Raw genomic sequence first — 26,293 nt, 5'->3', positions numbered from 1 at the left:
AAAAATTTAAAATAATTTTGAAATTCAAGATATTTATAAAATTCCAAAAATTATATATATATTTTAAAAATTCTAAAAGATATATAAAAAGTTAAAATTTTAAAATGTTCTAAAATAATAATTTTGATATCTAAATAAGTTAATTAATTATTCAAGTTTATCACACTAGAGTCTTTTTTTATTGTTTTGCTTTGAAAAAGTTTCCAAATACATATGGTTTCAAATTTATTTCCTCTAACATGAAATTAGTTATCTTTGTCATAAGATTTTAATTTGACATATTTAATTTTTTAATTTAATTAGAACAATTTTACTCGAGAAAATTTTAAATAAAATTAAAATAATAAAATATGACTCAAAAAATTTATTACTCAATTCGATTGAACACTCATTCAAAACGAACTCTAACTAACGATTCGATGATATTATGGTGGATCGGTATCCATTTACTCATGGTTTATTTACCCAAAATAAAAAGCTAAAAACGCACCTTAAGCTCAAAACCTTTTGCGAGGACAAAGTCGTAATTTGAACTGAATCAAACAAATTCAATCTCTACTCTCCACGCTATAAAATTGAACTCTCTTAAAACCCTAATTCCCAAATCTTCCCTCGCTGCCCGCAAATAAAGTTTCAAATTTTCTCCCATTCTTTTATTAATTTCGATTTAATTATTTTCGTTTTCTGATTCGGTGATTCGCGGAACAATGCCACCAAAGCAGCAAGGGAAATCGAAAGCCGATTTGGCGAAGAAGCAAAAAGTGGTTGAAGACAAAACCTTTGGATTGAAAAACAAAAACAAAAGCAAAAATGTTCAGAAATATGTTCAAAATCTCCAGCAGTCCGTTCAACCCAAAGCCGACCCGTCTAAAGTCGCTGCTAAGGTACCCTACTTTCTATCTCAAAAGCAAAATATTTGAATTCACAATTTTAGTCTGTTATGAAATAATTATTCATTATAAATTCATTTTATGTTTATTATTTACTTATTTTGATATTGAATATTGAAGTAAATGCTTGTTTTAACCCCTTCTTTTGTTTTTATTTAAAAAAAAAAAAGAGATTCTTTTTAATATAAATTCTTTCTCTCTATGGAAACTCTTAAACTTTTATGAATTTACGATTATTTGTTTCTATAGGGAATAGGTATTCGTTGGATAATTCGTTCCATGTTAAATATTTGCATATTTTAATATTGACTGTTGAAGTAAATATTAGTTCTGATAATTTTTTGGGTATTTAGAACAAAACTAAGTTTTTCGAAATGCACATTTTATACAACAATGGTTATATTTGAAAATACAATGCATTTTAGCGCATCTATGCTAATAATAAAATTATTATTTATTTCATTGCTATAATGGAATACTTTGACTAAATTTAGTATCACAAGTGAAGTGACACCTATTTCAATTGGGTATGGTGTCACGAGTGAAGTGACACAAACTGAGTTTAGTATCACAATCAAGTGACACTTCCAGTTGAGTTTAGTGAGACTAACTCAAAAAAGGTTTCAGAATCATTAAATTAAAGAATGAAGAGGTAAGTGTGTAATTTAAAATTTTTATATCTAAAAAATATTTATGAAAATATATATTTATATTTTAAATTAATAGTAATTTTTGAAATGGATGGTATTTTAAGGGAGAGATCAGAGATTTTTGTTTTGTTTTTAAAGAGCGGAAGTTATTTTGCTTAAAGATCTTTTTAGATTAGAAGGTAAAAGTAAAATTGATTTTAGGTTTTTTTTGCTTGAGTTGGTGTCCGGTTAACTTGTGAGACCAAATTCTTCCTTTAAAGAATTCGCAAATTGTTATGATGAACAGAAAAAGAAAGAAGAAGAGAAAGCTAGGGAGAAGGAGTTAAATGATTTGTTTAAAATTGCTGTTACACAACCAAAAGTGCCTCCTGGTACGTATAGTTTTGGTTTTTGGTGCTTAATTATCCGTTTGTTTTGTGTTTTATATTTAAAATCTGGGTTTGTTTAGTCGATAACTGAAGTTGTGTATTGGATAGGTGTGGATCCCAAGTCGATAGTGTGCGAATTTTTTAAAGCAGGACAATGTACGAAAGGGTTTAAGTGCAAGTTCTCTCATGATTTGAATGTTCAACGGAAGGGTGAGAAGATTGATATTTACAGTGATAAGCGTGATCAAGGTAACTGATAAACATATAGTTAGTATGCAATGATTTGACTTTTTGCTGTACCAATGGGATTTTGATTTCTTTTTGGGATTGTTTTCCTTAAGAAACGATGGAGGACTGGGATCAAGAGACACTTGAGAAGGTTGTTGAATCAAAGAAAACAGAGTATAACCAGAATAAGCCCACCGAGATTGTATGTAACTCTTTCTTTCTCAATCTTTCATTTCATAAGTTGTTGGTTGTATTCCACTGTTTATATTTTAAAATTTCTGCTCTGCTCTCTTGTATCTTCCCTCTGCGTTGAAGTATAGCAATTTAATAATGCTTTTGGAAGTAGAGTTTAGTGTAATGAGGAGCAAAAACTTAGAAGTTAGAAAATTATGTTGGCAATCAGGTTTCGTTGGGTGGACTCGGTTTTTTTACACCTAATGATGATAATCACTAAGTGTTAATTCTGTCTGGTAATGGTTGTTTTTTTTTTCACTTGGAAGAATAAAACCTATGTTATTTGAACTTGGGTGTGAGTGCCGGATGTAGATGTGTGTCTGACACGGACATGCTCAACTTTTTCTATGTTTCCCCTTGAATTTTGAGAATCCTTGACTGATCTTATCTCCAATCTCATATTAGACACAGGTGTTGGGCTCAGGTATTTCCAAAAAGAATGAAGAGTTGAGCAACATAATTAAATACCAGCTAATGACCAACTCCGTTGACATAGTTTTAGGTTATTTCCCCTTTTGGCTTTGATTCTTCTCAACTTAACTGACAAGCCATTCTTAACAAATCCCATGTCTTTCTATTGTTCATGTTTGAGAAGATTTATTATTTGTGATCTGACTTCTTCATGTGGTTAGATATGTGTACCAATTCAACTTTACTTTTATAATACTTGTGACACAGGTGTGCAAACACTTTCTGGAAGCTGTCGAAAAGAAACAGTATGGTTGGTTCTGGGTATGCCCAAATGGTGGCAAGGATTGTCACTACAGACATGCCCTTCCACCTGGATATGTTTTGAAATCTCAAATGAAAGCTCTTTTGGAGGAAGAGAGTGAGAAGATTACTATTGAGGAAGAGATCGAAAACCAGGTAAATTATCTTATTTTTGTGCCGAAGTTGTGATTTGATCCTTTTCTTTTTTTCTTTCTTCCCTCAATGAAAGGACCATTTAGCTCATATGTGTAAACTAGTTATTTTTTTTTTACCGGTATTTGATCATTGTGTAATTGTTTCTTTTTTTTCAGCGTTCTAAAACAACATCATCGACACCAATGACTACTGAGCTATTTATGCAATGGAAGACGAAAAAGATGGAAGAAAGAGAGGTTAGTTTGGCTGCGCAACGAGCAGACAGGGCTAAGAATGATCGCATGAGGTATTATCTTCCTGCTGGTTGATCGGTGTTAACATCTCCCATTTGAGGAATCTTATTTATTTGTTTGTCAATTTCAGTGGTCGTGAATTGTTTCTCTCGGATGCAAGTTTATTTGTGGATGATGCTGAGGCATATGAGGCATACCATAGAGAAGAACCTGAGGATACTGAGCAGAAGGTAATTCTTATACTATCAATCTTTGTTACCATTGATAACACTGTCAGCCAAAAACTTGTTTTTCTAATCAGTAGTCGGTCTACATTACTCTTCTATCTCCCTCTCTGTCCACCTAGGGATGGCAATAGAGTGGGGTGAGACAAGGTGGTCTTTTGCGACCTGACCCGACCCTACTTTCATGCATCTCGCTCTGATCTCAACTTTATTATAAACTTTAACACCCAAACTTGATCCCAAGAAAGAAAACTCCTAGACCCCACCCTGCCTCAAAACATTACATAATTCTATATATTATTAATTTTTACAAGATCAAATAAGATACATATATACAAATTAAGAAAACCTAATTAAAATTGGTAAAAAAATAGTTCAAATGTTATAAAGTCTTAAAATGGAAAAGAAACCTAATTAAATTGTATAAAGTAGTTATAAAATTAAATAGGGGTATTTTGGTAATTTTCTTGGGCATGTTTGATTTAAGCCCACCCTACCCGAACCCAAAATTCAATTGAATACCTGCCAGCCTGAATCCAAAATTTAATTGAGAATCCACATCACATCAAACCCGATAAGAAAACCCATCCTATAGAGTCGGTTGAATCAGAATCTGATGGGTCTGGATTATTTTGCCATCACTATCTCCACTTACCTACCGCAATGCACGCATGCACAAAAAGCCCTATATGGGAGACATTTTTGCTTTGGAGGAACAGCAACCTTGAGCCTTGTAAATTTTCTTATTTTACTTTGATTTTAATACCTGCCTGCTTTGGAACACAACAGAACATGAATCTAGAACTCTAGATACTTCATATCTACAAGCTATGTTAATTGGACTCCGATGGTGGGTGTCAGGCATGTGTAAGTTTAACGTTTTTCCAAGATTCTCCTTGTATTTGGAGGGTCTTTGGAGGATCACATCATCATATTCATGTCCAAATAAACATGAACACTGGCACTTCAAGAAAAATGAAGAGTTTTGTGGACATGCTTATTTATTATTATATGCGGCATGTTGGACATGAAGTGCTGGATTTATCGTGTTTCACAGTGTAGCCATGTATTGAAATATTGGAAACTCATTATTTGATTTGTTCTCTAAACATGCATTGGTGGTGCAACTGCTAATATTACAATTGAACTATCCAGCTATGCTATGCTAACTAGACTTGGGCATAAGTGTCGGATATGATAAACTTACATCTGTGTCCTGATACATGGTCAAACATGGATGTTGGACGTGTGCTTCAAGAAAAATGAAGAGTTAACATATAGCTACTATGAAGCTGGTTGTGGATTATTCCATGTGTTGGTTACAGGGGGCTTCACCATTGGGGGTTCTTTGGATTTGCAATGCTTTTGAGCTTTGATTGAAACAGAATCTGTTATTTATCTTTGATCTCAGACATCAAATTTTAATTGGTAACACGCTAAAATCGTCTGATTTACAGTGGGTAGAAACTTGTATATTTACTGAGGATGAGGATCATGAAAACTTAAGATGCATTTCATATATTTCTTCTCTGCTCACTTTCAGTGTCTTCAATTTCAGGGCAAGGATGACACAACAGCAGCTGGGCCGAGTGGCACAGCTAGTGTAGCTGCTGATTCTGAAGATATCCTTCTTGATGATGATGACGACGATGATGAACTTGACATGGATGAGCTGAATGAACTTGAAGCTAGTTTGTCAAGAACATCCGTTCAAATTCAGGAACCAGGTAATCCAGGTTCATCTTGAGAATCCATTTTTCTTAAAGGGTTAGCATAAAACTCCATAGAATCTTGAAGCATTAAGAGTGTGTAAACCTAACGTTTAACCGGGAATGAGAAACAATTTGTTTGAAACTGGAAAGATGTTCTGTCGTGCACCTTATTTTGGCTCATTAATGTTAGTCAAGTTTTGCTTCTTGTAGCCTCTTCATGCAGCATCTTTAGTTGACAAATAAGCTTCATAATCCAATCATTGGATTTGGGTGTAACTTGTATTTGTTCGACATGGATATTCTTTTAAATGTTTCTGGAGGGTCATATCTTATTCTCATGTTCAAAAATGTTTCGGAAATGAGTGCTCCAAAGAAGCCGAAGAGTAAGCGCAGTCCTTTGCATTATCAATGGTAGTTTATTCAAACTCTTGGCTTAAAGTGTTTTAGTATATTCCGTCAATGAAAGTTTTACTTAATTTTAAAAGGAATATACTAAAAACTTTCATGCCAAGAGTTTGAATAAACTAAGTAAAATTTCTTTAAAAAGGGTGATTTGTTTACGGTAACGAGGCTAAATTTGGCAGTGAAGAAAGGTGTTAGGACCTACTACGTCCCTTTTTATGTACACTAGTCTTGATCCCCGCTTCCGCTGGGGTTTCTAATTTTCTTTATAAAATTTTAGTTAAGGTAAAAATTAACTGTAAATTAAAATTTATTGATTATGAAAATTAAATTTATTATAATTTTTTAAATCAGGTATAATAAGCTAATGTGAGGGTTAGTTTGTAGATCAATCACTTTAAATAAATTATTTAAATTATTAAAATTTCCTAACATGTTGAATAAATTACTTCTTTTAAATTTATTAATAAACATGACATGTGTTGACTTAGAAGAATAATTAAAATTTAATATAAAAATAGAATGATGGGATACTGCAATGAACATATTAAAATAATATATAAAACAAATATTAACCTACAAAAATCTATAAACTTGTAACAGTAAATTTTATTTTAAATATAAAAATATTAATACAAAATTTAACACATTCTTTTCTCTATTCTTTATTTTCTTCTCCCATTTTCTTTTTTTTTTTTTACTGAATAATAATTTATAATATGTTAAACATATTAAAAATAGCCCAATTGTTTGTTTGTTTTTTTTAATTAAGTTCTTTTTTCTTTTCATTTCTTTTCTTTGAACCCCAAACAAAGAAAAGTAGAAAAAGAAGCGAGGTGTACATTAGCCAAGTTGATTTATGCAAGATATTAACATACTTTATGTTGCTTAAGCCTAGTTGATCTGAAATGTGAATGTAAAATTTTGTTTAAACTCATCCATATTTACAAAAGATCAAACCAAATCTATTTTAAGACCGTCCATATTATTTTTAAAAATATTTATATTATTTTAATTAAATATGTAATAATTTTATATATTTTTATTTATTACAATTTTTATATAGTTATATTAACATTATTTTAGTGTTTATATTAGAGCGGTATTATATATTCAGCATAAATTTATTTTTGTGTTATAAATTATATAATATATAAAACTAACATAATATAAAGTATTATAAACTTAAAAGAGATTGAGTTGAACTTGAGCCTTGAATATTTAAGTCAAAAGGCGACCCATATTTGAGTTGAACTTTTATAGTTGAAAACATTGGATCACATCGGGACTCTTATGAAAATATTATTTTATCTTGATTTTAGCTTTACTTTATAGAAAATTGATTAGATTATAACTCTTATGTAAGTAAAACTTAAGTAGTATATAAACTTAAGTTTTGTTTAGGTTGATGTAACTTTTAACGTTGCGTTTTGTTTTTTCTTAGAGAACTTTTAGAAAATGGATTAATTTTTTGAGAAGACATCATTTTTAGTGTTTGAATGACTCTGTGCAAAATATATTTTATTGTTAGAGAGAGAAATTATTTTCTAAAAATTATTCTTAGTGACATGTAAGCCTGTTTTCTATTCGAGTCGAGCTTTGAATAGAATTTTTGAAATCCAAGCCTAACTCGGTTATATATGCATATATTTTTATATTTTATAGATACAAATTTTTAGTATAGAAAATTAACCCCAAACTCAAATATTTTAAACCCAATATCCAAACTCATTCTTACACAAAAACCAAGCCCAAGCCCAAACCCAAACCCAAAGCAAGGAGGCGGCAGATGGCTCGTCTGGTGCAACTCGGGTCTCTTGTGCTCGGATTCTTTCTTTGTCAAATTATGCTGTACTGAGTGCATTGGCATTCACATATGCTCCGGCTAGTGTAATATATGATATGACGTTTTTCACTGATGTTAATTCCTAGAGGAGAGGACCTAGAGAATTGTTTAATTGAATCTATTTCTTTCTGCTGCTTAATCATATCGATGTCGTATAGGGGATTATCAGGTCCTGATAATTGTTTTGGTTCCTCGTGAATTTGATCTGTAAAGCATGAATGCTAATGATGTTCTTTTGCCAAAACTGGCTTGTTCAGTTAATCAAAATGGAATCCATAACTTTTCAGGTTGGACTTGACGTGAATAATAAAAATATATTCAAATGGGAAAATGGTAAATTAAGTTTGCTTGGAGCCGAATAAGAATTTATGATTGGAGTAAAATCCAAATCCGAATGCAAAGGGGAATGATCGCCATCTGTAAGGTCTAAGCTCCATAATTTTGCCACCTGTCCTTCAGCCCTGCTATTTGAAGCCGAAGAAATGGAAAAGAAATTGAGTTTAATTTGGAAAAAATGGGTTCAGAGACTTTGATTGAAGTGATTCTTGCAATTCTTCTTCCTCCTGTTGGAGTTTTTCTTCGTTATGGCTTAGGGGTATTTCACTTTCCCTTTCTCTTTCTCTTCATATATATATATATATATATATTGGTATATGATGTGGATTACAAAATGATGATGGGTTGGCAGGTGGAATTCTGGATTGATTTGGTGCTGACATTGGTGGGTTATCTTCCAGGAATTATATATGCAATTTATGTATTAGTAGTATAGCAAAGTGCAGATATTTTCTGCTTTTGTTTTATAATTTGGTGTAGATTTTGATGGAAATTAGCTGTGTTTTCAGTTAATGAGATATGTTTTCTTCCATGAGTATCTCAATTGTAAAGCAAAGGATTAGAAGTGATTTGATTTTATAAACATCTTTTCCTGCATTTTTTTTTTATTCTTTATCAATAAGCATTAATATTTGGTATCTACATTATTAGATTGAATTTGATTATCAAAAACCTTGTAAAGAGGATATCCTTTTAGCCTACATTCTCTCCTAATTCTCATTCTATTTCTTCTTTAATAAATATTAATCACTTTCTACCATACCCTGAAAATTTGTAGATAGGCTCTTCCTTCCTCTCATCCACCATCGCAATTTACTTTACAGCATTTTCCTTTATTTTACATATTCCCACTCCCCCTTGCCTCATAACCCATTCATCCATGGCCCTCCACATCAGGTTTCTTCTTTTTCTCCACACAACTTGGATTCTCATAAGTGATAATCTTAACTTTTATAAAATCAAGATTTGGGCAAATTTCTGAACTTGGATTTGGATTTCAACAAATCCCAGAAATTTTTTAAAGTTCTCAAAATTCAAATATCATAAACTTTTCTTCTAAATTGAAAACTATATCCTTGCTCTCACTTTTTCTTTTGGTTTTTCAAGTTTCCAATACAATTTTCTTTTCAAAAAAATTATTAGTTTAAGGGTAAAAGAATTTACTAAAAATATTAGTAATTTTCTTGATCATAAGAACTCAAAAGATTTTTTTATCAAATTTAAAATATATTTTTATTTTTTAAAATTACTGGCATGCCATGTCCATTTTCTTGATTTTTCTTGACGGATAGATATTTTTCTTGATCATATGAACTCAATAGTATGACTTCTTCTTTTTTTTAATACATAATTTAAAATTCACATATTACAATTTGTAATATCCCATACCGATCAAATCTTATTTGAGCTATAAAATATTACATTCGTTGTCGAGCAATTATAATCTTATTTATAAATCACTTGAATAATTTATACATATTATTAAGCTTAACACATAATTACATCCTGTTATGCAACCAAATCTGAGATTCAAATGTGTTGAAAACTATGGACATCACGTATATAATAAAAGTAATTGCAAGTGATACGAACCCGATTACGGGGGTAATTGAGTCGTTGACATACCCAATCGTCAAATTAAGTAGTTCTCGTTTCGGTTTAACAAAAGGTTTATATTTTAAAGAAGATGGTTTAAAACAGCGGATAAAAATGAAGATAGGTTGAATAGATGGATATAACGAACTTAAAACAAGAATAAACCTTTAATAGAAATTAAGGGCACATTTGGTTTGCTGTAATGGAATAGAGTTGTAATTAAATAGAACTGTAATGGAATAGAGCTGTAATAAGTAATTCAATTATTTGGTTGAATGGAATGGAATAGAACTGTAATAGTATTCTTGTGTTTGGTTGAATGGAATGATGTTGTAATGGAATAGGGCTCTAATTGAATAGAATTGTAATGGGATAGAGCTGTAATCAGTAATTCAATTATTTGGTTGAATGGAATGAAATAGAGTTGTAATAGAATTCTTGTGTTTGGTTGAATGGAATAGATGTCGTAATAGTATAAGAAAAAACTTAAATAACCAAAGTACCCTTAATGAATTTTTGTAGGTAGATGATTATTGTTATTAAATTTTAATAAAATTATTGTTAAATATATTTTAATAAAATAAAATAAATAATTTAATTATATTTTACCATAATTATTATTAAATACAATTTAATAAAATAATATATAATTTAATAGCATTCCTAATATAATTATTAATAATATTTAATAATAATTTTAATATAATATTATTATTAAGAATATTCTCACATGTTCTCTTAGGTCACAATAGCCAATATAAAAATGAGTTTAACATACGGTATGATAATCACTACAGTAAAATAGGTTTTTAGCGGCGTTTATAGCGGCATTTAAACCAAAAACACCGCAGAAGATCAAGTTTTAGTGGCGTTAACACAAAAATGCCGCAATAAATGATAATTAGCGGCGCTACAAACAAAACGCCGCAATAGATCATGAATTAGCGACGCATCCTGTAAAACGCCGCAAAGACTTTGTGCAAAACGGCTTCGTTTTTCTCCTTTTATTGTTTTAGTGGTGCTTATTAAAAAAATGCCGCAAAAGATCGGGATTTAGCTGCGCTTTATTAGAAACGCTAGTATAGATCAGGAATTAGCGGCGATTCTTATAAAACGCCGCAAAAAAATTGTGCAAAACGACTCCGTTTTTTTTTTCTTTTATTGGTTTAGTGGCGCTTTTTAAAAAATGCCACAGTATATTGGGCTTTAGCGGCGCTAAGGTGAAAACACCGCTATAGATTCCGGCGTTTCTTGTAAAAATGCCGCAAAAAATTTAAGCAAAAAATTTAAGCAAAACGACTTCTTTTTTTTCACTATATTTCTTTAGTGGCGCTTTTTACTAAATGCCGCAATAGATCGGGACTTTAGCTGCGCGTTTTACTAAAACGCCGCAAACAGTTGTGCAATACAACTTCGTTTATTGTTCTTCTTTGGTGGAAAGTTTGATAAAACGACGTCGCTTTTCATGAGGTTTAGTGGTATTAGCGGCGTTTTTGTTAAAATGCCATAAAAAATTAAATTTTAGGGTTAATTTAAGGATTAGTATTTAAGGTTTATTGTATACAATTTAGGGTTTTAGGGTTCATGATATAATATTTATTATTTTAGGATTAGGGTTTTGAGTTCAGGGTTTATGGTACATGTTTAGGGCTTGGGTTTGGAGTTTAAGATTTAGGGTTTACGTTTTAGTGTTAAGATCAGGTTAGTGTTTACGACTTATAAGATATAGAAGTTTAGTGTTTTAGGGCTTGATGTTTATGGTTTAGTGTTAATGATTTAAGGTTTACAATGCATGGTTCTGGGTTTTGGATTTAGGATTTAGGGTTTAAGGTTTAGGGTTTAGTATTTAGTTTTACGGGCTTTAGGGTTAATTACTTTTGTGATACCAAATTCAAAAAAATTACAAATACTTTTTGTTTTTTTACTTCTTATTATGTTATTAGGGTTCTAAGTGACACAATTGCTTAGTTTATTGACTCGTTGTGGCATATATGTTATGATGAAACAAATTAATTGTGTTATTTACATTCGTTTATTAACTTAAAAATAGAGCATAAATTTAAAATTGTAATACATTATTTGAATAATATCAATAATTTATAAATTGAATGTTGATAAAATTTAAATTATAAACTCTTTAAGATTTATAAAATTTATTAAATTTTAACAATTAAAATAATGTATTAAATCAGATCATATTTTTAAATAATATTATTGAAATAATATTGATAATGTCATAACAATGTGTTGCTTAAAAATAATGTCATATGAATGTATCAAATTCATAAATCTATTAAAAATTTGAAAACTTATAAGCTTATTAATATATATTTAAAAAGTGAATAATTAGTGGCATTTTCCTGAAAAAACGCCGCAAAATCTAAATATTAGTGACGTTTTGTCAATAAACGCCGCAGAGAATATAATAAAAATGGAATGAAACAGCGCCGTTTCATTGACGAATTAAATATTAGTGGCGTTTTTTCTCCAAACGCCGTAAAAGTTGTAAAATTAGTGGCATTTCCTTGTAAGCGCCATAAAAGTTGGAATAGAAAATGGGGTCATTTTAAACATATATCAGTTTTGGACTGAATCCCCGCTCCCAGCCACAAATCCCCTATCTGTCGAAATTCCTAATTCTTTTTTCTATCTGCGATTTCTTACATGCGATTCTTCAATTGAAAAGCTTCAGTGTTCCGTTGTTCGGTTTCTTGCAAACTTATAAGGATTATTTAGCTTCATTGTTTCGGTTTCTTGCTAACTTACATAACCCACATAGAGAAGACGGAGAAGGTGGCCAGACATTCGGATTTTGTCCTCTGGGGAATCAGTATTTAAGGTTCGATTTCCCGATTCTGCGCATTTAAACATTGGGTTTTCTTGTCTTTGTTAATTTTTTTGTTTGTTATTTGTTGATGACCCTGAAATGTCTTGAAATCGTCTTCTCTGTGTATAAGGTTTTCGATCGTTTCATTTTTCTTCATCGTCGCGAAGGTACTGTAAAGCTTTCACCTCTTTTATATTGGGAATGCTTTCATTGGTTTGGAGTAAATGTTATGTTGTTGGTGACGACGGTTTGGAGTAAATGTTATGCTTTCATTTCTTTTCTGTTGGTGTCGATGAAATCATGTGCTTGTTTTTTTTAATATGAAATTTTGATGTGTAATTTAGGTTTTATTTTATTAATTGATAAAAAAAAGTTGTTACAAGTTTATGATGATTACATTTCCAAGTAATGAATTCGATTTTAATGGATTTTTATGAGACTATGTTTCTCAAGATTTTAATGACAGATTCCTTCAATTTAGGTTTTGGGGTTCATAAGAGTAGTATAAAATCTCAAAAAAGAAATTCAAAAAATCATTCAAGAAATCAAAAAAGAAATCATGAATTTAGGGTTGGGATTTTAATTGGTTTTTGCAGTTAAGATGGTACCTTCTATTGGTTTTTGCTGCTAAGATGGTACCTTCTATTGATTTTTGCTGCTAAATCAACCATGTCGGGAGACCGAACTCTATAACCCCAAATGGCTAAGAGCTCATCCATACCATTGACTTTCTCATCATAATCTGGTTTGCACATTACGCATAATCTGGTTTTCCACATCATTTAAGCATATGAGTTTCTTTAAATCACTAGTTTTAATTTAAGAATGTGAGTTAAAATATAATGTTGGGTTCCACTTTCTGGTTTGTATCTTAAATTATAATGTTTTAACTATGACTCGTAATTGCATGTAAACTTATTCATAATCACATTTAGACTTTGCTTAAATCACAAATTGTACCTCATGTGTTCGGTTTTCTTTGTTGAAAATAAATTCTTTTCCTTGGTAACAGTTCTTGTAGCTTAGAAAGGAATATGAACACAAAATTTTCCCTTTCTCTAGCATGTTTTTTCTGCAGCAGCTTCGTGCAAAAAACACAATCATATAATTAATTGAAAAGAACTATGAGTTTTTGAATAACATAGGACTATGAGTTTTGATTTTTTATTTCACATATGAAAAAAACTAATGTTATTAAAATTTAGTAACTTTTATGTAAAATTTGAAGGTTTTATTTCACCAAAAGATTGCTATAAATAATTAATTTATTAAAGAGTATACCTTATAATTAATTGTTATCACGTTATCATAAAAGATAAAATAAAATATAAAAATATGTTTTCTATTAAAATTGACTATTAAAATAAAATGTTATTAGAGGATTATCATACCGTATGTTAAAATCATTTTTATATTGGCTATTGTTACCTAAGAGAACAGTGAGATGCTAGATTGAAGCAAATATATTAGGCATTGAAATATTCTTAATAATAATATTATATTAAAATTATTATTAAATATTATTAATAATTATATTAGGAATGTTATTAAATTATATATTATTTTATTAAATTGTATTTAATAATAATTGTTGACACCATTTTTTTGATAAAATGGAGTCGACTTAGATTTTAAAAACGAAAACAAAAATGGGAGTCGCCACCAATCCTTTTTGATGAGGTGTGATCGGATCACCTCGAAAAGTGATTTTTTTAATAAACGATTTGATTTTATTAAAACGACAATTTTGATCCATGAAATTCAGAGAAACATGTTTGAGAGTCGATTACGTACAACGAAGGATTAGCACCCTCGTAGTGCCCAAAAATTAGTACCTAGCTGATTAATTAATGTCTTAGTGTCGAAGATTGAAAACTTTAAAGATATTTAAAATACGATCCTTTATTGAAATGTTGAAAATTTTTAAGAAACGGACTTTTTCACGTTAATCGAGAAAGAGAATTATATCCAGTAAGTTAGGATATAATGTCTTGAATTCCTGATGCACAAGTGAATGCCAAAATTTTATTTATTTAAAAGATATTTAGCCATCTCGGATTTTAAAAAGGGATCACTACCAGTAAGTTAAGACGCGATCTTTTTTAATTCCCGAGATCGTTTAAAACTTGAGTTTGAAAAGATTCACGAATTTAGACTCGTTGTGAAAATCGAAACTCCGTAAGTTAAGGATGATCTTCTCGAATCTAAACACAAGATTTCACTTATTCAAAAGTTATAATTTATGCATTGAATAAAATTAGTGTAACACGAAATAATAAAAATGAGACAAGGTGTCAATATGGGTAACAAAATAAAAATGAATACGATGGCATAAACCTAAATAATACAAACAATAGCAACAAAAATAAAATAAATAAAAATACAAACCAATAACATAAAAGATAACAAGCATGTAAGTGCATAAAAATAAAACGTTCTTTCAAAATAATAATGAAAACGTAAAAAAGTCAATAAAGAAAATGAATGAAATTATAAAATGTAACAAAGATATATGTTTGTACATATATAAAATTATAAGATATATATATATATTCAAGTATGCATGTATATTTATGAAAGTTAAAAAATATGTACATAAATATATATAGACATGTATATAAGTTAAAAATAAGTATGCATATAAACATATATATGTATATGCATTAAAATATATGAATATATATGTATACGTATGTAAAAGTGTGCATCATGGAAAAATATATGTATATAACAAATAAAAATATGTACGTAGATATATATTATAAAAATGTATATGTATATATATAACAAAACTTGGAATCAAAAGAGTACCTGGCAATAATAATAATAATATTAGTGATGTTATGTAACAGCAATAACAATACAAACTAATTTAGAAATAAAATAACTAGAATCACAAATGACGGATCCAGTTGAAATTAAAACAAAATTTGGGGCCAAAATCAAAGAAAAGAAAACAGAAAAGGATTAAATCAGGACGTGCGAAAGGAGGGGGGGCCAAACGGGAAATATTCCATGTTGATTAAACGGTGCCGTTTCAGTGAGGCGCGTGCACATGGCCTATGGGCCAAATTGAAACAGAAGCAAGATCTTATGACCAAAATTAAGTAAAAAAAAAACTGCATTGAATATGCCGCAAAATTGGAGGAACCAATTGCGCAAATAATCCCATAAGCGAAAACACGCGGATCCTCCCCCAGGGTCGGGTCAGCGCGCGGGTCAGGGCCAAAACGACGTTGTTTTGGCTCCTGACCCCTCTTGCAAAAACGGCGCCGTTTTGATTAGGGTATTTAAGTTAAAAAATTTTAAAAAAACATTCAGCCCCTCATTTAAAAAAAAAACTGAATCCTTCCCCTCTTCTCACAAAACCCCCTACTCCGGCCTGAGGTTCCGGCTCACCTCCGCCGTAGCACCGCCGGCGGCGGCGGTCGGAGGTGCAAAATGGGGTCATTCTAGCCCCGTTTGAAGCCGATCATTCCTTGGAACCCGGATTCGAGGTTGGGTTCGTTAAAAAATGGGCCAAAACCGAAGGGAAAAGGAGGAATCTGTTCGTTTTCCCCCTTCTCCGGCGCGGCGCAGGTAAGGCCTTTCTTTTGTTTCTTTGTTAGTTAGTGTAAAAAGGTAAAAATAAAACAAGAAAATAAAGATAGAAAGGATATTCGAACACCAAAAAAAATCACCTTTTTCTCTGATTTTCTTAATAATCCAAAGGCCAGTGGCCATGACAATGTTTTTTTTTCCTATATAGCCGATTTGGCTAACTTCTACTTTGGCAGTGTATTTGGTCAATTTTGCAGCTGATTGACGTGGAGCAGGTGGCGCAGAGAGCAGGCGCGGCGCCGGTCAGAGGGCAGGTGGACGAAGATTTTTCCATTGTAAATGGGCCTGGGTGTTTTGGGGCTTGTAGTGGGTTATTTGGGTAGTTAGGCTTGTTGGGCCCGGATAAATTTGGGCTTGTACAATAATTATGTTAAAATATAATTAAATTATTTATTTTTATTTTTATTTTTATTAAAATATATTTAACAATAATCTTATTAAAATTTAATAACAATAATTATCTACCTACAAAAATTACAAAAATTCTGTTAAGGTACTTTGGTTATTCAAGTTTTTTTCTTATACTATTACAATATGTATTCAATTCAACCAACCATAAAAATTCTATTACACCTCTATTTTATATAAATCTAAAATACGAATGTCACTGCAATTTCTCAGTCCAACGCTGCCACAGCAAAAGATGAGCGGCGCGAGATTTCTCTACAGCAACGGCGTCGTTTCTTGCTCCCCCGATGCTCCTCCCATCACTACTTTCCTTGAATCCCTTCCAGGTACTAAAACCCAAACCCATTTCCATCTCTTTCCATTTTGTTCTTATTGAAAATTTGCAAAACACTTATTTAAATTAACTTTTCCCACTCTCAGGATCTTACACAACAACTAGAACGCATGAAAATGGAACAACCCTTTTGTTTTGGGAAAGGCATTTAAAAAGATTGTCGAATTCTACAAGAATTCTACTAAATTCAAACCCAGAACTCATGTTCAAGGCGAACAAGAAAAGCCCATTGTTATTTTCTCCTTTTTATGTGACTTCATCATTGAAATGGGAGTCAAGGGTTCGGTCATTGGTTAGTAATTCATTGAACCAAGTTTTACCCATTGCTCTCAAGGAGAGGTCTAATGGGGAGGAGTTGGCGGTTACTGCTCTTGTTTCTGGGGATATCGAGAAGCTGAAGGCAATGAAGAATGTTGGTGGTGGTGGTGATGATGATAACGGAGTTTTTCAGGTTCTTGATCTTCATTTGCATATAGGGAGTTATATTCCTCCGGTGTTTGGGATCGAAGAAAGTGGAGCACATTTGGCTTTGGTGGGTCGCGGAAGGGATCTTGCCGATGCTAAGTATTCGGATTGGGTAAGGTTAGAATTGCTTATAATTCTTGTGTTAGTATCGTGTCCTTATTTATTTATTTTTTGTCATAATCATATTTAAAATTTTTAATATTTCTATAAATTTCTATGTGAACGTTTCACAATTAAATCATTTTGCTACATTCATATATCCATATCTTTTTCATGTTACTTTTACATCTGCAATATGTTTTAGTTACATTTTTCATGTGTTGTTGGTGTATGATATTGCCAAGTTGCATTTGGAAGAAAATAAGTTAAGATTTTCATAAAAATGTGAAAATTTAAGATGCAGGTGGAAGAAAACCGTAAGTTGACTTATTGGGGTTGTTTCGTCTTTCTTTTTGGTGGATAATTTATGTTAGTCGGACTCGGATGTGAGAGTTAGTTACAAATATATGTCCAACATGGGTATGCACAATTTTTCCCAAAATTCCTATGTATATCGGATAGAAATATCAATGCCAGGATAAGCATTGGACATGGATATCGGATAGAAATATGAAGAGTTGGACCAAGATAATTATATATATATGCGTATATATGTGAAGTTTTTGGTTTTCTTTATATCTTTTTGATATGCTGTGATGAACTTTCGATTTGACAACTTTACACTCTGTAGGTTAAGGAAGCCATTGGAGAAATTGAGGCCTCCTTCAGTGACTGAGCTCTTGTTGTCTAACGATGGTGATCGAATACTTGAGGGCTGCATTACAAACTTCTTTGTCATTTGCCAAAGGGTAAGTGGTCAAGAATTCAGAACCTACACTTGGAATGGTTTATATATGTTACTTTGACTCTATTTTTCTTAAAATACTTGTATCCAAGACTTTCTCAACAATAAGTATGGGGGATATGATATGACCCTCCAAATACATGGAAAATTTAGAAGAAAAAGAAATTTGCACATATCAGTGCCGGACACTCATACAATTGCCAGAAACAGAATTATGTGAATGACTTGTTTGCTCTAAGCATTGTATTGGGAGTATATGTTTCATGCATCAAATGATTTTCTGGTTATAGATGCCAACTTTAGGAGAAAGATTAAGATAGTAGTTTGACCTATGTTGTTCCAATTTTTCATTTTTCTTTAAGTACTTTTGTTCGAGATTTGTGTCCAATGCATATTCAGATATGGGTATGTGGATATGATTATGTGGATATGATTTGGATTTATCAAATACATAGAAAAACATAGGGAAAAAAAACCCGTATCAGATACACACTTGTATATGATACTCATACCCAAGTCTAAGAAACATAGGTCTAACAATCTAAGATTGTCAGCCTGGCTGAATTGTAGAAAAATATGGATTTTCATGATATTTTACGACTATTTTATAGCGATTTTCATTCTGTGTTGTGTTGGTGTAGCTATGGGTGTTTATGTGCTTCCTTTGTTCTTCTCTTAATTTTATAATCTGTATTCCCCTATGGCATTTGCTTTTAGGATAAGAGTGAAGCAGAGGGGAAATACCTGGATGACTACAATAATGTGAATTCCGTTGAAGTACAGACGGCGCCTATTTCCGATGGTGTTCTTCCCGGTGTTATTCGGCAACTGGTAATTGAGTAAGCCCTTCTCTCATCTTCAAAATTCAATTTTCTTTTATTAGTTCTTTGTTATCTGAAAGGTATCATTCAACTAAAGTCTTTGCTACATATAAATTTAACTTATGTCCCTTGGATTTGGATGTTTGTTAGATATAGGTGTGTCAGATGCGCTTATATCAATTTTTATTTTAGTTTTTTTCATGTATTTGAAGATCATATTCTCATATTCGATGTCCGAAAATGTGTCAAATGTACTGTAAGAAAATGAAGAATCAAAGTTACATAGAATTTACTATATTCATTCAGTATCATTTCTATTTTGTGTCAATGGCATGTTGACTTCGAACCTGTTAACCCTCTACTAAATTATTCGTATCCAATCCTGGTAAAGATTTTAGATTCTTACATGATTGATTGCTGGTGCAGCACTCTTGAGGTGGATCAGTGGTATAAGTGTAGGATACAAACATATGTCTACTCAAATTTTTTCAAACATTTTCATGTATTTGAAAGATTCTTGGAAGGTCATATTTTCACAGTCATGTCCAAATGTGTCAGACATGAATGGCAGATACGAGTAATTCAATCTACTAGAATTAAACAAATAATATACTTCTACTATGATCTTCTGTGCTAAATTGTGAACTTTCCAATCCGATCCGTGCAGAGTATGCCATAGCAAAGGCATCCCAGTTTGTGAAGTTGCACCATCATGGGAAAGACATCGACTTTGGGAAGAGGCATTTGTTACCAGTAAACTATTTTCTTTTTTATATTTTTTGTTTGGATTTGCCATCAATTTTCAGAATTGTACATGCAAATGCACGTGTTGGTTCATGTAATAATCACAGAGCGATGCCATCACCTTTATATGTATGGTTTGTGTCTGACATGTGTATATTCAATTTTTCTAGGTTAATCTACATATTTATAAAGCTCAGGGGCAAATTAGTCTCTTTACTGTAAAGTGAGTAATTTAGTCATTGTACATCTAATTGGAAGCAATAGGTAAAATTGTTTTAAAGTGACTGAGAAAATACTGCTGTTCAAAAAATACTTGTGTTTTAAAATGACAGTGAAGAAATGAGCAATTTAGTACTTATCATGTTCTAGAAAATGTTGAATTTTTCTTCTCATGTTACTTTAAAACAAAGTCAGCAGTTTTAAATGTTAAGGGTACTGCGTTTAAAATTTACAAATTTGCTTCAAAATTAAATGTAAAAAGGTTAAGTTGTTCACTTTTGAAGTAGAGGTACCAATGTTCTCTTCAGCCTATGGTACATCGACCTGCTAGGTAGTTTAATCTTTTTATCGAAGGTTTGTCATATATTTGGGAATTATACCTCCATAAATGTGTGTTGGATCCAGGTGTTGGACATGGATGCTTCATAGAAAATGAAAAGAAACAATTAGGATCTGATAATATGCTGAATTAAATCACTAGGCTTTGATTTGTATTGAAGGCTGAAGGTTTAAACAAAAAAATCAATTGAAACAATACACTGTTTTTGCAGATAGCTTGAGAGTTTTACAGCACGTGGAGACTATTAAAGTTCCTCAGCCATGGGAATCTCTCGAATCAAAAAGTTTCGAAGGAATATCATGGATTGAGAAAAAGTTTCAGGTGCGTATCTTTTTTACAATGGCATTAGGGACCTAGGATTTTAAACTGTGTTGTTTTCCTATGTTATTCGAATTCAAGTTTTGAGTAGCAGATATGAATGTGTCGAAAATGGGTGTCTTCAAACAAAATTTTGAAAATTTTTTCCATGTAATTGGAGGGGTATTTGAAGGGTTATATCTCATACTCATGCAACCAAATTGCGTTGAACATAGGCGTTGGACACAAGTACTTCAAAGAAATGAAGATTCAGAGCAACATAGTTTTTTTTCTCATAATCGTTCTTCTTTGTTGAAATAGCAGGGTCCCGGGATTATCACAAAAGTCATCCAGGTAAAATTCAATGAGTACAGGTTATTTTAAACTATACAACTCGTATAAATGTTCATGTGTTTTAGTATTGCACATATTTGGAATAAAATAGAGAGAGAACATATTGAAGTATGGGTTGCCATTTTGCATGAGAAGCCACATTGTTTCTTGACTCATTTTGTTTGTGTTTGTTGATTGTTTATGTTCTAATGGAACTGTAGAAAGGGATCATGGAGAGAGCCAGCACGGAAAGCCACCCATTAAATGAATCCATATAACGGACAATGAAATTTCATGTGTCATAAGATCATCTGTGAGCGAGACGCAAAGCTTGCATCATGCCATAAGCATAAATCCCTGGTTTAATTCGACTGAAACAAAGGTAACTTTGTCTGCTTTTGGGCTAAAGCAGCCATACATGAATGATCGGTCCTCCATTTTTTGAAAAACAAAAATTGGATTGTTTGATCTGGTAGCCGATTAGATTCGGTTCTTCCCAGTAATAACTTGACTTGCATCCGCACAAGAATCATAGTGTCATTTTGGCTATACACTGAATCATATTCTTGTATATTTGCTCTTCATTGCTAATGTGGATGGAAGTTGGGTGTTGTTAAGAGGCTTTAAAACTTGTGATGATAGTAATGCAATGTGAAGGTTCCATGGTAATATTCTTATAAAGTGGAGTGTATGTGATTATTTGGAACCTGTTATTTATGAGATGAGCAATAATGGTTTAGAATGCATGCATCCATGCAGGGGTGCTTGAACATATTATGGCTTACCCACCTTGTTTTGATACCCTGTTTCTTTCTCTTTGATTTTCAATCAGAACTATACATGCAATTTCCAACACAGTAAAATGGTTTCTTTCATTCTTAAAAATCAATTAAATAATTGAGCTCCAAGTCAGAGCGCCATAACCGATAATTTGATACATCAATTTTAATTTGGTGTAATTATGCACGTTTATGCATATATTTAAATAAATAAATGCATCAATTTATTTTTATATTAGATAAATGTAATTATTTGTGATTGTAATATGGAAGATAATATTATCAATAATTATGTTCATAATTTATGAAATTTGAATAAAATGAAAATTATATATATAATTAAAGTTAATAAATAACAGTCCACGTTATAATAAAGTTGTAGCTTTGAGTTTATCCCCAAATTTATTTCAAACTAAGCTCAAGTTTTAAAACAAAAACCGATCGGATTTGATTATACTTAATATATTGTTGTTCCAATGGAAAAAGTAGATTTGTCAATTTTAGATATCAAGGAAAAAAGAAATTGAAGAAATCAATATCGATGGGGTGTATGATGGAGGAGAGGTGAAAGTGAAAGAGAGAAAGAGGATGAAAATGGAAGAATTTGAAAGGAAAATGGATATTCAATAATAATTTAATTTAATCTAATATATTTTACCTTTACCTTTGGAGGAGGAAGGTTGGAACATAAAAACTTCAACTGGATGATGGACTTGAGCTGAAAAATTCGGTGGTCTTGAAAGGAAATCAGCAAGGACATTATGTTTTCCTTTTATATGAACAACATCAAAAAGTAAATTTAGAAAACCATTCTGCCCATCGGAGGAGTTGAGGATGTGGTATTTCTTTTTTAACTATAATTTAAGTATTTAGTTTGACAAAAAAAAAGTTTGTGTCTACTTCAAAAAGTGGTATAATTTAAGGGTTCTTATTCAATTAAACCTAATTAAAACATAAAACAAAACATGATATAAAATGACAAAAGAAGGAAAAAAATGAATACATAAATGTAATAAAGTTTATAATATATAAACAAATTGTGTCAAACTCAATTAATTAAGTACACCAAAAAAACCCAAATCAAAATTTTTACAAAGCCCAAATTAATTTTTTATGGTAAAAGATGATTATGGGTATAGTCACATTTATGTTTTTAATAATACCTGTAATTCATTGAAAAATTAAATTAATTAAAAATTAATATTTTAATGATTTGATTTTAAGTATATTTTATAATTTATAATAAAAAGCAAATGAAAAAGTATGGAAAATGTATAAGGTAGAAAATTTCAATTTATTTTATTTCTTTTAATATTATCCTTTATATACTTTTTTAAAATTTTAAAAAATTACATTTATCAAATAATCTAATTATATTGTGTACTTAATTTTAATACATATACAGAATAAATTTATAACTTATTTGAAAAATTAAGTGTTAAATTTATGTTATAATTCTTTTTGTATATTATTTAAAATTAAATGTTAAATGCAATTAGACAGTTTGATAAAGAATAATATAATATTAAATTAAATAAAAATAAAATAAAATAAAATTATTCTCTTTAAGTGATTAGTAGGTCCTTATCTACTTATCATTTTCTACACTTTTTGTTAAAAAAAGTATCTAGTAATTTTGATTGTGAGTTATAAAACATATTTAAAAATGATGTTGAAAATATTAATTTTCAATTAATTTAACTTCTTTTAAAACATTATCAAACAAGACCTTAGTTTTTCAATACTTAATTTTTTAGTACTTAATTTTTCAATTTATCAAATAGCACTTAAGTCTAAAAAACCACTTACTAAAAAACCACCCACATAGAAAACTATTTTATTTTTTTCTCAAAATATATATTTTAAATTTTTAATATATCTTTCTTATCATTTTCATTCATTTCACAATTATCGATTTTACATGTAATTCGTTTTAAGTTATCTCGAACTAGTGGAGGGTTGATTGGACATTTATAATTAGGGTTCCAATAATTTGTAACTAAGTTTCAACTCTACTCCTATTAATTACAACATTATATAATCATGGAGTTATTCCTTCTATAGTACCATGATTGAACTCTCTTTTATTATGTATCATTATGAAAGCTACTTATTAAATGCTTGTCCAATAACAATGTCATAAGTGTGTTACCTTTATATGATATCATTAGTCTTTTTGGGATAAAATATGTTATCCCAATGTGATTCTATTTTATCTCATGGTTTCCATTACATCTTTCAATATGACAAAGTCAATTACTAACAAATAGTAATTAAATCATTTGTCATATGACAAATGACTCGTGGCCATTTTCAATTTTCATCAATCATGTAATGTCAATGAGAGAGTATCATTTACCCTTACATGGCTATGATTCCACTGCTGTGGAATGGGGTTACATCATACAATAGTCATATACCCAACGTACTAGCTCTCAGTTCCTTATCTATTTGAACTCAGGTTTATAATTCCTCAAAGTATATAAGTTACGCATATATAGTTTATCATCCACTTAGGATTAAGGTATGTCATACTATGAATGTTACAAGTAAATAAATCCATAAACGGATCTGGGATAATTCAACTTGAGTCTTGTTCGTTGTATTGTTAGTCTAGACAATGACATCTATGTCTCTACCTTTGACTTGTCACAAATTGTAGTGGCAATTTAAGTACTTTTCGACACTTTATGAGCTTTTTTTCTAGCCATTTTATGTTTATTTATTGCATTTCCAGTATTAGTAGATCATATATAAATATTAGCAAAATAAGCGTTTTACACATGTTTTAAGTTTTTTGATGACTCGTTAGACTAATTCGGACCTCGGGAATGATTAATAGGCTATTTACGTGTGTAGGATGCCATTTCAGGATGGTCATGTCACGACACAAGGAGGTCTATGTTGCAACACAAAATTTTGAAGCTGCCAGAGCTGAAAAACCACCCCACATCCTGACAAGGGATTTTCCCAATGTCATGATGACTTGACGAACTTGGAAAGAATATCTTCACAGCGACGTTGCGCAAGGAGTTTCCTGATGTCACGACAACAAGAGTAAACTTGGGAATATTCAACCGAATTTGGACGGCCACATAGGGTTATTTTCCCTAATTGAACCCTAATCACTCCAATGGCATTTTAGGCATCTAGCATCCTAATGTTTGCTTATATAGACAACTTTATAACCTCATTAGAGGGGGTTAGACCTAGATAGACAATTTTATTTACTTTGTTTTTATTTTTATGTTCCTGTGGTCGGAATTATTTTTATTCCGATGTGAAGACGATTGCGAGTGAACATTGCTCCGGAATCACGCTTCTATTCACGAGCTTTCTCTTATCTCTTATTCTTTTATTTATATTTTCATTAACCTGATCAATTAGCATTTGTATGAATATTAGAATAAATTATTAAACTTTATTTTATAATTGACATGTTTCAGTTATAGAACTGATTTATTCATTAAGTAATTATTTATCTAAAATTAAGTGTTTATTCAAGAGTATTTAATATATTAGGAAGTGACACCCCTAATAGAATATCTAGATAGGTGAGACCGGAAGGGTATCTTGTTGTATATAACTTGTGTCAAACGGTGAGACCTAATGGAGAACCGTATTCCTAAGAAGAGACCGGAAGGGTGACTAGGTGGTAATCCTTAATAAAGATGAGACCTGACAAGTATTCTTATTAAGCGTGATAAAGAATCAATTAAGGTTAATTAATGGCTTAATTAGATAATTAGGTATTTAATTGATCATAGATTGAGAGCTCGCATCGTTGACTCTAGGAATAAGAAATTCCATTAGGTTAATTTAGGTTTAGTAATTTAATTAGTTTAATTAATATTTCAAATTGGATTCATACTACTAATTTGTAACTTGATTAGATTAGTAGTTATTTTTTGTAATTAATTTAATAATAAATTTCTCCTATCTGCAATCCCTTGGGTATGATTCTCGAAATACTTACCAATGTTCCGTTGTAACACATCTATATTACAATTTGACATGTTCGCTTGCATATACCACACTAATTTTATATCTTTTTATTTGCATGATTATCACTCTAAATGTTCACATGTTTGGAGGCGATCAAGTTGTTGGCGCTGTTGCCAGGGATTGCGACGGTGAAAATTGTTATTAATTTAATTGCTTTGTAAAATAATACTAGTTGAAAGATATATGAGTTAGATAATTTTCCAATTTTTAATTAATTTTTAATTTTTATTAATTTAATTTTTTTAGATACCTTGTTGACTATTTAATTTAATCATGGATGTAGTTGATGATGAATTTGATGATGATAGCAATTGGGACGAGGAACGCGAGATGTTTGCGTGGTACGATTACGATCAATGGGAAATTATGGAAAACCAAAGATTGCTCATGATAGAGTTGCTCTAATGAAGAAATGAAGCTTCGACGAGCTATGACAAAGAATACGACATTCCTGGATATCCAGCTCAGTAAGAATTGGATCTAATCATGGATGATAAGGTATACCGGGATTTGTATGAGCAACATAGAAACAATAAAATATCACGATGGTCGAATAGAGCTTCAACAAACCAACGAAGTCATGATCGAAGGTGTGGTGATTATGAAGATTTATACAAATTTCCCCCGGAGTCGGTGGGATATAGTCCTTTCGCTTCAAGTTGGAAGTCCAAGCTAAATTAGAGGAAGTCCA

General features: G+C 31.0%; 3 protein-coding genes across 10 annotated transcripts; all 3 read left to right on the top strand.

Annotated features, from left to right (window-relative positions):
• Positions 1-575: 575 nt before the first annotated feature.
• LOC105780350 (zinc finger CCCH domain-containing protein 11) lies at positions 576-5,615 on the top strand. Its single transcript, XM_012604626.2, has 8 exons — positions 576-884; positions 1,827-1,911; positions 2,017-2,157; positions 2,250-2,338; positions 3,049-3,237; positions 3,393-3,523; positions 3,601-3,700; positions 5,253-5,615. The coding sequence occupies exons 1-8, from the start codon at positions 708-710 to the stop codon at positions 5,439-5,441; spliced, it is 1,101 nt and encodes a 366-aa protein (XP_012460080.1). The 5' UTR covers positions 576-707; the 3' UTR covers positions 5,442-5,615.
• Positions 5,616-7,585: 1,970 nt separating this feature from the next.
• Positions 7,586-8,587, top strand: LOC105781015 (salt stress-induced hydrophobic peptide ESI3). Its single transcript, XM_012605581.2, has 2 exons — positions 7,586-8,249; positions 8,343-8,587. The coding sequence occupies exons 1-2, from the start codon at positions 8,169-8,171 to the stop codon at positions 8,424-8,426; spliced, it is 165 nt and encodes a 54-aa protein (XP_012461035.1). The 5' UTR covers positions 7,586-8,168; the 3' UTR covers positions 8,427-8,587.
• A 7,150-nt stretch (positions 8,588-15,737) lies between these two features.
• Positions 15,738-21,592, top strand: LOC105780496 (hypothetical protein). Of its 8 annotated transcripts, none has more exons than XR_008195275.1 (10): positions 15,738-15,992; positions 16,190-16,506; positions 16,635-16,747; positions 16,842-17,337; positions 17,951-18,068; positions 18,782-18,903; positions 19,553-19,638; positions 20,400-20,509; positions 20,722-20,839; positions 21,040-21,592. XR_008195275.1 is itself a non-coding variant. In XM_052629538.1 (10 exons), the coding sequence occupies exons 3-10, from the start codon at positions 16,657-16,659 to the stop codon at positions 21,094-21,096; spliced, it is 1,110 nt and encodes a 369-aa protein (XP_052485498.1). In that variant the 5' UTR covers positions 15,738-15,992; positions 16,190-16,506; positions 16,635-16,656; the 3' UTR covers positions 21,097-21,592. The 8 variants fall into 8 exon arrangements, 6 of the variants coding, with proteins under 6 accessions (XP_052485498.1, XP_052485496.1, XP_052485497.1 ...); XR_008195276.1 differs by lacking the exon at positions 21,040-21,592 and adding an exon at positions 19,800-19,852 and having other exon boundaries at positions 20,810-20,839; XM_052629538.1 differs by having other exon boundaries at positions 20,810-20,839.
• The last annotated feature ends 4,701 nt before the right edge of the window (positions 21,593-26,293 follow it).

Source organism: Gossypium raimondii, chromosome 4 (assembly GCF_025698545.1).
Source record: "Gossypium raimondii isolate GPD5lz chromosome 4, ASM2569854v1, whole genome shotgun sequence".
In the NCBI taxonomy this organism is placed as follows: Eukaryota; Viridiplantae; Streptophyta; class Magnoliopsida; order Malvales; family Malvaceae; genus Gossypium; species Gossypium raimondii.
Note: the sequence above shows the minus strand (reverse complement) of the source record. Positions and strands in the feature narration are given on the sequence as shown.

What these genes read in the sequence shown, in the direction of transcription:
- LOC105780350 (XM_012604626.2), top strand. Translation starts at nt 708, where the DNA reads ATGCCACCAAAGCAGCAAGGGAAATCGAAAGCCGATTTGGCGAAGAAG. An exon ending in AGGAAGAGATCGAAAACCAG is followed by an intron (nt 3,238 to 3,392) that starts GTAAATTATCTT and finishes CTTTTTTTTCAG; the next exon opens with CGTTCTAAAACAACATCATC. An exon ending in GCTAAGAATGATCGCATGAG is followed by an intron (nt 3,524 to 3,600) that starts GTATTATCTTCC and finishes TGTCAATTTCAG; the next exon opens with TGGTCGTGAATTGTTTCTCT.
- LOC105781015 (XM_012605581.2), top strand. Translation starts at nt 8,169, where the DNA reads ATGGGTTCAGAGACTTTGATTGAAGTGATTCTTGCAATTCTTCTTCCT. An exon ending in TTCTTCGTTATGGCTTAGGG is followed by an intron (nt 8,250 to 8,342) that starts GTATTTCACTTT and finishes ATGGGTTGGCAG; the next exon opens with GTGGAATTCTGGATTGATTT.
- LOC105780496 (XM_052629537.1), top strand. Translation starts at nt 16,657, where the DNA reads ATGAGCGGCGCGAGATTTCTCTACAGCAACGGCGTCGTTTCTTGCTCC. An exon ending in AAGTATTCGGATTGGGTAAG is followed by an intron (nt 17,338 to 17,950) that starts GTTAGAATTGCT and finishes TACACTCTGTAG; the next exon opens with GTTAAGGAAGCCATTGGAGA. An exon ending in GGATTGAGAAAAAGTTTCAG is followed by an intron (nt 20,510 to 20,678) that starts GTGCGTATCTTT and finishes GGGTATTTGAAG; the next exon opens with GGTTATATCTCATACTCATG.